General features: G+C 44.7%; 1 protein-coding gene across 2 annotated transcripts in view; it reads right to left on the bottom strand.

Annotated features, from left to right (window-relative positions):
* Positions 1 to 12,388, bottom strand: part of CLIC5 (chloride intracellular channel 5) — a 193,455-nt gene that overhangs the window by 33,460 nt on the left and 147,607 nt on the right. For both annotated transcript variants that reach the window (XM_075554086.1, XM_075554087.1), the window contains exon 3: positions 11,921 to 12,046. In XM_075554086.1, coding sequence (XP_075410201.1) covers positions 11,921 to 12,046 — 126 coding nt within the window. The remainder of the gene's footprint in view (positions 1 to 11,920; positions 12,047 to 12,388) is intronic.

Raw genomic sequence — 12,388 nt, 5'->3', positions numbered from 1 at the left:
AAACGAAGCCATTCCTATCACTGGTTGTTTTTTCCTTTTTCATGTTCCTCCACAGACGAGTGGGCCTTTTGATTTCCCAGTGGCCATGACGTGGCCTTCAGACAGTCCTTAGACCCAGCACTCTTCTGTCAGACAGGTGAGAGAGGACGGTTTCCCTCATTTGTCAGAAAAGGTCACTGGAGACCAGAGGTGAAAACGCTGTTATAAGGCTCCATGGCAAAAACATTATGGAGGGAAAACGAGAACCTGGCTCCCACCCTGTGGACCTGTGATCTCTCCACTCTTCCACGCCACTCCTCTGACCTAATCTAAATGAAGATATGTTTCTCTATTTACAGAGTAATTTTTTCTTTGTTTTATGGTAAGAGGTTAACTTGAATCCTGGAATGAAGTTTCAGTGCATATTGAAGATGAATTCATTTTAAGCAGAATGTCAAAATATCTTAAAAACAGGGTGGAGGAAAAATGAAAAAAATATGTAAATACAGAATAAGAGACTAAAGAAGACCGCAGATGAGAAGTGCTCTGAACAGCTGGGAATGCCAGCCCAGCCCCAGGCCAGCACACAGGAGCTAGGCCCTATGTGTCTGGTGGTGTGAGCTTTGATTCTTTGGGGGATCATCCCTGGCACTACGCTAGAAGGTAGAAGAACCCCTCGCTAATCCTTTCCCGTGATCCCTGCTTCCCCACCTTAGCACAGCTTTACTAGAGATATGCAGATTAATGTTTTTGACTTTTACCCTGGATTGTGTGCTTGTTTTTCTTGTCTCAGTTGCCTAAATAAAAGATTCTTAGTGGTGGTCGGGCGTCTGGCTTATTATTAAAGGCCATCTTGTGGTAAGCTGTAGTTTTGGGACTTAAGACCATCAGTTATTCTTAAGATTGTTTTTAGGAGGCAGCCATGAAGGAGGCACTCATTCCAACTATTTAAGCTACCTCTTATGCCAACAGCTGGGCTAAGTACTACCAACCAACTCGTGTTGCCTTCTACAATATCCCTGTGAGATCAACTCTGTGGCCTCCATTTATAGTTGAGAGAATTAAGCCACAGAAGCCATCAGCTGTAGCAGAGATTACGCATACTCTCAATATAGTCTGTGCTCTCTGCAACTCCCAGGCTTTCTCTGTTGAGCTGGGTCATGTGACTGGCAACAGGTTGGAAGGGGAAATGAAGATCACTCATAGGCTTGGTCCTTAAAACTATCCTGTGGATCTTTTTTTGTGTTCTCAAAGTTTCCAGTTGGAAGAGGGTGCCATGATCCACTCAGACCTTACATAAGTGAGTACTGAACCTAAAAAACCCTGGTTACTTTGCAGATAATGTGTCACTGCAGCATAACACAGGTCATCATGAAGTGGCAGGGCTTTGATCCAAAGTCACGCTGACTACCACCATGCCCTTCTGTGGGAGGCAATGAGGGCGCTTCTCTACTTCCCACGAGGCTGCTGTTGTTTCTGTGAGGTGCCATCGAGCGGGCTCTGACGCAAAGCAACCTATTCCCAACAGAAGCTCACACTGCACGCAGGCTCCCACACCATCCTCACAAATGTTCCTACTCTGAGTCCATTGTTGCGGCCACTGCGCCAATCCATCTCATTGGGGGCTTTCTTCCCTTCGCTGCCCCTCCACTTCACCAAGCATGATGTCCTTCCCCAGGGACTGGTGTCTCCTGACAACATGTCCAAAGTATGAGGGTACTCCGTCCCCCCAAAAGAAAAATGGAATAAAGCTCCGGTGGGCAGAACTTTCATAGGATGCATTTTTCCCACTAGGTGAACATCAAACTCTGGGTTAGTCCGCTCAGTGGTGTCACCTGGAAAGGTTCTCTCTGGTCATGGTGAATTTTTTTGTGAAAGCAGTTTCACTGGAACCTCATTTTTGGTGATGGCCAATTTAAGAGAATAGTGTGCGACTGTGAAATTTTGTTTCCTTCTCAGGAAAAATGATGCAGACTCTTATGATGTTGAACACAACTTACAAGGACAGTGCTATGGGAACAACTCTTGTTTCAAAGAAGGTGAAATGTTGATTGATGACAAAACTTGTTCTGGATGTCCGTCAACTTCCCAAACAGATGAACATGTCGACTCATAGTGCATTTGGAGTTCCTTCCAACGGATCAGATTGTTAAGCAAGCTTTCTATTTAGAGATTCTGAAAAATAGCGTAACAGTGTGCGACAAAAGAGAGCTGATTGTGGCAGATGGGGGACTGGTTTTGTCACCATGACAATACACCTGCTCATGCAGCAATCTCAGTGTGCCAGGTTTTGGCAAAAACAAAACCAGCATGCCACTCTTTCCCTACGCACTTTACTCCCCTGACCTCACTGCCTGCAACTTCTTTTTGTTTCCAAGAATGCAGAGGGACACGAAAAGACAGCAATTTGATGACATGGAAGAGGTGAAGGATAAAAACAGAGAGATGCTGTCAGCCATCCAAACAGATGAGTTTGAAAAGTGTTTCCAAGAATGGAATCACAGATTTGACAAACGTATTAAGTGTAATGGAGAACACTTTGAAGGTGATAAGATTGTTTTGTACAAAAAATTTAAATACATAGCTTTGAAAAAAATCCTGGGTTTTGGGGGGGGAGGGACCCCTTTGTATGTTAGAGGAATTCTTGCCATCATTGCTTCTAAGGAGCACTCTGGTCATGGTTCTTCCAAGACAGATCGAGTTGTCCATTTAGCAGTGGTGGTACTTTCCGCATTGTTCTCCAGCCCACAACTCAAGCACAAACAGGGTTGTGATAAGAAACACACGGGCAGCCAGTGCCTGGTGAGCAGTTCTGGGGCTTTACCACCCCATAGAGAGGCCAGGGGGTACCAGGGTTACGTGTTGGGCTGCAATCCACATGGTTGGCAGTTTGAAACCACCAGCAGCTCTGAATGAGAAAGTCTTGGCTTTCTACTCCCATAACCAGTTACAGTCTCAGAAACCTACAAGAGGATTTGAGTCAGCATGGACTTGATGGCAGTGAGTGTTTGTTTGAGAGAGCCAGAAAGCCAAACTGCATTCCCCTGAGAGCCTCTGGCTACAGCCACCCTTCCTCCCAGCCCTCTACAGGAAGGCAGTCAGGCCAAGCTGGTGGGATGCCTTGAGCAGACCAATGGGAGTCTCTGCTCGAAAAGGGGTGTTGTTTTTGGTAGTGTTTCCTGGCATGTAATGGTGGCACCTGCCCCAGGCTGACTGGTACAAAGCCATCAAATTGACACTCAGGTGGGCCGGGGGTGAGGAGGGCTGTTTAACTGGCAGCTTTCTTGTGATAGGTAGCTTTCTGACAATAGGCATTTTAACCAGGTGGGGGCTCTCCTACCTGAAAGGGTGGACTATTGAGCCATTAATGTATCAGGACTTTACTTGGAAAGCTTCCTACACACAACTGCAGGCCAGGAAAGATCAAGGATCAAAGAAAGTTGGGATCAGGACAGGAGTCACAGGAGAAGGAGGAGAGGGCTTCACGCCCAGCAGTGCTCAGTGCTACTCGGATCATGGCAACTGTGACTATCATAACGCAGTGGGAGAAAGATGGGGCTCTCTGCTCCTTGCACAGGTGCAGTCTCTGAAACTCAGGGAGGCAATTCTACCCTGTCCTATACTGATGGTACGATTCAGTATCCACTTGATAGAAGTGTGTGTGTATGTGTGTGTGTGTGTGTGTGAGAGAGAGAGAGAGAGAGAGAGAGAAAGAAGAAGAAGAAGAAGAAGAAGAAGAAGAAGAAGAAGAAGAAGAAGAAGAAGAAGAAGAAGAAGAAGAAGGAGGAGGAGGAAGAGGAGGGGGAAGAGGAGTAGTTGTTATATGCCCATTGGGGTCTCTCATATAATTCCAAGGGTCTCTGGGCCTTGGCCCCACTGTGGATGTAGTTGGAGGGCCTTGGGTTAAGGAGAAAAACTATTACATCTTACCTGGGTTAGGGGTGAGATGGTGGGGGGCATATGGCTAAGAATCACAGAGAAGGTAGGGCTCTTGGGGTCATCGTGTCACAGAGGAGGTAATGGAGGCCAGGATCAGGGAAGGGACTGAGTCACGGTGTCATAGCATGTTACTGGTCAAGCTGGAGTGGATCCCAGTCTGGGAGAGGACCCGGTGAGTCCCTGCTCCTTGCTGCTTCAATATCCCTGTCCCTAATGACCTGGGTGGAAGCCATCACTCTGGAGTATATAGGGGACATTCTAGCTTCATCATGGACTTTGCCCTCTGGGTGTCCCAGGCTAAGTCTAATCTCTTGTTATTGAAAACCATTGGAGTTCATGTAAGACTCCAAACCAGTGACAGTACTGAGTCCTTTTTCCAGGAGAGGAGCACATACTGGTGGAGTCTGGGCTTCCTCTGGGCACTTTCATCTAAGTGGCTGGCCAGTGTCCTGTCTGGAATGTTGTGGATATTGCAGGTGCAATGAGTTGGGTGTATTATGTTGAATAACCTACTAGACTTACCTAAACTCTACAGTCATAAACTAGAGTATAGTAGACACGATTAGTGCACTTATTTAAACTCTGCCCTCATACACCACTACTGGAACCTCTAAAAATTTACCATGTCCACTCATCAAGAGACTTCACTAAAAAAATAATAATAAATAAAACTGAAAAAAGAGCACCTAAAAGCTGAAGGAATATGTTTGGCAATGACATTATGTGACAAAGGTCTAATCTCTAAAATAAAAAAAAAACTTTAAACAGACAAATAATCCAATCAAAAAATGGGCAAGGGGCAAGGGCAAATATTTCACCACAGAAGACATTCAGGTTGCTAATTCGCACATTAAGGGATGCTTGCGATCATTCAAGATTCCAGACACAGACGCACGCAATCAAACCAGACTCACTGCCATCAAGTTGATTCCACCTCATAGCCACCCTATGGGAAAAGGCTGTACATCTTTCCAGTGACAAAACACCTCATCTTTCTCCTGTAAAGTGGCTGGTGGGTTCGAATTGCTGACCTTGCAGTTGGCATTCAGCACATACCAGCTACGCCACCAGGGCTACTTGGTTAACCACTAGCGCGATGCAAGTAGGAATTACAATAAAATATCATCTTAACCCTGAAAAATTCACTGATGAAAAGGGCAGAGAGAGAAAGTAACGGAGAGGTGGCGGTGGTTAGACACTTCGTGCCATCCCCTAAAACAAAGACGGAAGAAACCATGGGAAGCATAGACAGATGGAAGCCCTGGAACCCTGAGCATTGGTGAAAGGAAAAAAAAATTTATATCTAAAGCATTTGGAAGAAGAAAGCAGAAAATAAGGAGCCATGTGGAGTGGGGACTCCTTGGCAACTGGCTGGCCCAGTGTGGCCACTTTGAGGCGTTGCCAGCAGGAGATCCAGGTGAGGAGCACAGAAAGGTAACTTTACAGAATCCTCAATAAAGTAAAAGCACCAAATCCTCCTGGCCCTGCAAACAAACAACAAAAACCAAACCAAATGAAAAAGCCATTCACTGCCATCACGTTGATTCTGATTCAAAGTGACCCTATTGGACAGAGCAAAACTGCCCCTGTGGCTCAGAGACTACATCTTTATGAGAGTAAACAGCCTCACCGGTGACTTCTAATTACTGACCTTGTGATTAACAACCAAATGTATAATCCCCGACGCCACCAGGGATCCTAATAGTGCAGACAAATCCAGAGTGAAGCAAGGTGCATATAATATGAGCTACGTATTAGGAAGAAAAGTGCAATAAAGTGGACAAGAACTTCAGAGACTCGGGCAACCATGGAGCTGGGAAAAGCTAACTGAATTAGGGTGGACTCACTAGCAGGAGTGGCCCACAGTCAATTGAGTTAGAAACTCGCAAAGAGGGAAAATCCTATGGGATGGCGTCTAAAGATGCTGGGTTCCAGGTGACACATCCCCTTGCATTACATTGGGCCAAGAACCAAAATAACCAGCTTCATGTGCCTAGGGGTGAGCAGTGACCAAAGGATTGTACTCTCCCCTGCCCCCTCCCCCCCTACTCTTCTGGAGACCAGAGGTGTGATTCCCCCACCCACCCTACCCAGTCAGCAGCCAGTAACATGACCCCTACATACCCTTCCCTTCCCAGAGACTTCCTGGCCCCAATGCCCCAACCTCACCCCCACCCCCTGCTGAGTGACTGCCACGCCGATGGCTTCAGTGGCCCACAGCAACCTCTCAAGGCTCATGTTAAGATCCTGCTACATCTGTGGTGGGTGTTTGCACTCATGCCCACTGCCATCCTGCTTTCCAATTTATTATTTTGTTTTGTTTTGTATTCTATCCAGTAGGAAGCAGAAACTGCATCCTTGCCAGCCAGCCAGCCACACCCACCATACCTGCTCCTGTTTCACTAGAGCAACAAGGGATAGAAGTCAGCACTTGCTCAGGGTGCTCTCACCTGCTCAACATTACCAGTGAATAGAGACTCATGACCACACGCCCCATCCTTACCTCAAATCTCCCCCAACCCACTGAGACAGATGTTGAACACCATAGTGCTACCATAATAGTGACCACAGGGGGGAATGTTAGTCAAAGCCAACAAATACAATACAGTTATACCACCAATGTCTCAGAGACTGCAGACAGCTTCAAACTACCCAAACAATCAGAACAGCAGGTGACCAAACGCAGAGCCAAAACACCTTTCTGACAAATAAATGCTAATGAATTCAAAGGTATTATATTTAGGACCCCTTCACCAGATTAAGGAAGACAAACAAATACAAACCCAAGGAAATCTTATGCAAAATCAAGGAAAACACAAGACAAAACTCTAGAAGAATTCAGGAAAGCACCATAAAAACTTTAAAAAATAGATAATTAGAAACCATAGAAAATAGCATATAGAAATCCCTACGATTAACCCTAAAATTTCAGAAACATATTAGAAGGACACAAATTGAATCAGTGGAAGATGGAATTAGCGAAATGGTAGACATTCCCTTGCTACTAATCTGTTAGCGCATGGGTGAGCAATACGCTGATCATGATCTACTAGTCGATCACCAATGTAGTGTGGGTAGATCTCGTGGCATTAAAAAAATAAACGTAAGCCTATTATCAATCCTGTCACTTAACTGATATACAGCACAGCCAATCAGATGCAGTTTTAGGTATCAAACACTTGCACAAACAACTGCGCTAAGCACAGCAAAACTGACAAGCTAAGTTATCATCAAATTTTAGAGTTTGGTTCTTTTCTCTTAAATGTAAGAAAGGGTATTAAAATGAGTGGGGTAGCAGGACCAACTATGAAGAAAAAAACGTATCACTTTCATATGGAATGGGAGATTTTGACACTACAAGCCGACATTTAGCTGAAGTCCAGAGCACATGACACAGCTGTGAAACTTACTCGCAGAGGGAAAGCACCCAAACATGAGAACATGTGCTACCTCCTTGACTGCATGATTCAGCTCTACTGATTTATGTGAGTCAGCTTTTTCGCATATACAGACCATTAAGTCCAGGTACCATTCTGCGATGACTGATGATCATTTGGAAGTGTGCTTGAGGCTGGCTGCCAGCAGCTACTGTCTGGACTATGCATCCCTGGTTCATTGCATTCGGTGAAAATCATCAGAGTAAACTCAGGTAATGACAAAAATGTACACAGTTAGTTGCATTGTGTCGTGCAATATGGACTCATGTGGTTAGCATCCCTGCTTTAGAGAACAACCAGGCAGAAAAACAATGAGGAAAAATGAAGAAAGTCTAAAAATTATTTGGGATATCCATCAAGAAGAATAACTTAAGCATGAACAGAATTCTACAGCAGGTAGAGACAAAACTAAAAAGCACATAGAAAATCATTAAAGAATTGTTGGCAGAAAATTTCCCTGAGATTATGAAAGATGAGAAGATATACATTCAAGAGGTGCAACAAACCCCAGCTAGGACTGACCCCAAAAGAAAATCACTAGCGCATATCATAATTTACCTTTCAAAACAAAAGAAAAGAATCCTAAGAGCAACACATGGAAACAAAGCATTACCTACAAAGGAGTACCAATAATACTGAGCTCTAGTTTCTCAGCAGAAACAGTGCACACAAGAAGGCAATATAATGTATAAGACCTTGAAAGAAAACTAATGCAGACCAAGAATTGTATATCCAGCAAAATTGTTCCTCAAACATGTGGGTGAAATTGGAACATTCCCACATAAAGAGAAATTAAAGGAATAAAAACAAACAAACAAACAAAAAACCAGACCAACCTTTTAAGAAATGCTAAAAGGAGTTCTTCAGACTGAAAGCTAACAATGTCACACACACAAAAAAACACAAGACATATGACAATGCTACTCAGAAACCAACCCAGATAAAGAAATTCAAAATAAACCTACCAGATTAAAAACAGGACGTCCAAGACATTACTCCATAAATGATGACGATGATAAAGCAAACAAAGGGAATGCACAGTGTAGTTAAAGACGTTCCAAGTAGAGAGAGGTTACAATGATATTTACATAGAATAGACACTATACTGTTTTAGTTTAGGAAGACAGAATAAATTCCAGGGAAACCACAAAGAAAATTAATAAACTTTCAAAAGAAAAATATTTACAAACCCCAAGTCAACAGTAAAAAGTGAAATAAAAAGAAAGCTTCTGAGCCAAATGAACTCGGCACACAAACAAATATGAAACAGAAGTCACCAGCACTATAGGAGCAAAACAAGCAAAATGGCAGCCGTAAATTCAGACCTATCAGTACTTTAACTGAATTTAATGGGTCTAATGCACTAGACGGATAAGAAAAAAAATGGCCCATCTGCATGTTATCTCCAAGAGACAGACCTAAGACACAACTATAAAAATGAGCTAAAAATCCAAGTGTGTGTGTGTGTGTGTGTGTGTGTGTGTATGTGTGTGTGTGTGTGTGTGTGTGTGTGTGTGTTGGGGGAAGGGGGATCAAGTAAACACCAAACACAAAAGAGCAGAAGGGGCAATATTAATTTCTGATCAAACAGATTTACAAATGATATGATCCTATACATAGAAAATCCTAGACATTCAACAAGAAAGCTGCTAGAATTCGAGATTACCACCTAGGACAACTGACTTAACCTCTCTGTGGCCAACTTTTCGTAACTTTAAAACGAGGAAAGCAAGAGCATCTACCTTGCAGGACGACTGATAGGATTGAGTGACTCTTCAGAAGCATTTTGAACTGACCAAAGCAAGAGTAACATTCCGACCAAAACCAAACTCACTGCCACGCAGTTGGTGCCCACCCATCGCTACCCTGCAGGGCATCAAACCAACTGTGGGCTTTTGAGACCGTGACTCTTTCTTTAAGGGGCAGAAAGCCTTGTCTGTCTCTGAGGACCAGCTGTGGTTTAGAACTGATGACCTTGCAGATAGCAGCCCAGCCCATTGTGCCACGTGGACTCCTTGAAGAGTAGCGTAAATGTTGACGAATGAAGTTCTATATAAACACAAGATAGTAATTTTGGTAGTCAAATCCTACTTATTTTAATTTCTACGTACTTCCTAAGTGCATTCTGCCCCGTGTGGTGGCACAGTGGTTTAGCAGCGTTGTGCTGCTAACTGAAAGGTCAGCCATTCAAAATCGCCAGTCTCTAGTAATGGGGTGACATTCTGGGGTAGGGTCCATTCAGTGGTCAGTTGTAGGCCCAGACACAGCATGTTTCTTGGACCTTAGTGATACTAGATGCTCTCTTTCTCCCTAAGCCTCTTGAGCAGTGGTTCTCAACCTGTGGGTCTCCACCCCTTTGGCTGTCGAACGACCCTTTCACAGGGGTCGCCCAATTCATAACAGTAGCAAAATGACTGTGATAAAGTAGTAACCAAAATAATTTTATGGTTGGGGGGGTGGGGTCACCACCACATGAGGAACTGTATTAAAGGATCGCAGCCTGAGGAAGGGTGAGAACCACTGCTCTAGGCAACAAGTGGCGTTATTAGGCATGAGAAGCTCCCAGTTCAGAAGCACTGTATCAGAATGTCAGGAAAGAGAACGCTCATTTGGCAACCAGAAAGGAGCCCGGCTGGTGTAATGGGTTATGGGCTGGACTCCGTAACCCCAGGGTGAGCAGTTAAAACCCAGGTACACCAAGGGCAAAAGATGAGACTATAAAGATTTTCTATCTCAGAAGCCCACAGGGGCAATTCTACACTGTCCTTTGGGGTCACTATGAGCCACAGTCAACTCAATGGCAATGAGTTGTTTTGTATTAATCATTTTATTGGAAGCTCTTACTGATACCATAACCTTCCATAGTTTAGTGACATCAAGCAGTATTGTACACTTGCTACCACAATCAGTTTCGAAGCGTTCTCCTTCTTCTGGGCCTCCTTGATATCCGCTCCCCATTATCTCCTCCCTACACCTTATTGTTAATATATCTCTTGCCATATCTTACACTATCTAATATGTCCATTCACCTACAATTCTGTTGTTCTCTCCCCTCGAGGGGGGTTACACAGTCATTATTGCTATCAGCTCCCTTCCCCCCCTCTTGTCCCTCTCTCTTCCAGTCCCATCTGGAAACCGTTAGTCCCTTTACTTTTGGGGTGGGGGGAGTATACCTACGTTGGCTTTCATTAATCATGCTATCTTAATTTTACCAATGAGCACATGCAAGTCTAACAGGGTGAATGGGGTAGAACTGAAACCATAATAGCAGGAGGAGGAAGTACTAAAGAACTCGAGCAGCGGTTCTCAACCTGTGGGTCACGACCCTTTTGGGGGTTATGAAAATACATCCTGCATATCCGATATTTACATTACGATTCATCCCTTCCTTTTTGGCCCTTCTGTGAGGAACTAATTCTCTCACAGGTGGGTTTTGAGTCTCTCCTACATTCACGCTCCGTTTTGAGTTGAGTGAGCCTTAGCTCAGTCCTTGTTACGTCTCACCAGGAGGACTACCAGTTGGCTCCTGCCTCCACTTCTGCCCTACCTGCCTCTCCCCAATCAAAAGCAAACCAACAAACGAGTCCCACTGTCAACTCAAACCCTATGGTGACCCTATAGCGTTTGTGAGACTGTAAATCACTCCAGGAGCAGAGAGCCCCATCTTTTTCCCAATGAAATGAGGAGCGTGGGGCTTGATCTGCCAACTCAGTAGTTAACAGTGCAAGGCCTAGCCCAGAATGCCATCATAAATCTGACTCCCGCCGTCTTTGCTTAACACCTTTCCATGTCTACTCTGCAGGGTGAAGTCCCTGCCTTGCTCTGTACACATATTATCATTTTGTGGGGGGTTTAAAGTTTTATTTTTAATGTTGTCATGTCATTCATTTCTGTGTATGACATGCTGCAATGCACATGTCCGGCCTCTGGTAAACTTGGGGATTTATCCCTTTTCTCTTCACTCCTATTTTCAGTCCATGGCAGCTTATCTACCCCTTTGATCTCTCCCTCCCCTCCACCCATTTCAGGGAAGGAACAGCTACTTTTCAGAATTTCCTCTGCTGAACTATGGTGTCAGACTTGGCTTGGTCAGTCTTATGGCTCATATTTAAATCTTAGTGTGCCTGTAGACACTAAGTTACCTCTTTCCTACCTTCTTCTCATCTCATCAGCTTCCCAGCTCTTGTTCTGGAAACAGGAGGCCTTTGTCCTCACTCGCAGGTCTTTCAGGCAAAGTGAACTGGGGAAAGTGCTTCTTTGGGGTGAGGGAGGGGAGATAATATTCCCAGTGCCTCTAAAAATCACTCCCTTTAGGAGCAAGCAGTCAGCTTCACTTCACAAGCGACCCCTCCTCTTAGAATGGGATGTGTGAAGCGGTTTTGAGACTGGTGGCCCTTGGGGACTGAGGAGGGATGTCCAAGACACTCATTGTGTGAAGAGGGTCCTGGGAGCTGGACTGATGAACTTTCTTTGGAAATCTGATTTCTCAAAGTTAACGCTATGCTTTGTGGTTCTGACAAGGACCCTTCCTCTTTCCTTAGCCCCAGAAACAAGCAGCTCATTACTTTTCAGGAGTCAAGGTCTCCTCCAAGAACTCTTCGATCTTGTTGACATCCGTCTTCACGTCACCGTTGAAGGTCAGGAAAGGTGGATGGGTTCCAGGGGCTAGGTTGTGCAGATCAGCTGGCTTCCTGTAGAGAGAGCGAGAGTCAGGCATTGGCTTACACTAGGGGTCTTCATGTTCAGGGAAGCTGGGGGCTTTAACCTGAAAATTAGACTTCCCGGGCTGTCCAACATGCCTGCCAGAACAATTGAGATTGCAGGGTGACTGGAAGGAAGGTGGAAGAAAGTTTTGAAAATCTGGAGGGACACAAGAACTTGGCAAGGTGCAAGTGGGAGAAGGCTGGATGAACTTGAATCCTGGTGGAGATTGATCACAGATGACCGTTTAAATTAGTGTCTAGCTTTAATTATCCCGAGGGGAGTTCGGGCTCTGCTTCCAAACGTTCCTTCACCCATTCGTGGAACCAAGA

This window comes from Tenrec ecaudatus, chromosome 7 (assembly GCF_050624435.1).
Source record: "Tenrec ecaudatus isolate mTenEca1 chromosome 7, mTenEca1.hap1, whole genome shotgun sequence".
NCBI lineage: Eukaryota > Metazoa > Chordata > Mammalia > Afrosoricida > Tenrecidae > Tenrec > Tenrec ecaudatus.
Note: the sequence above shows the minus strand (reverse complement) of the source record. Positions and strands in the feature narration are given on the sequence as shown.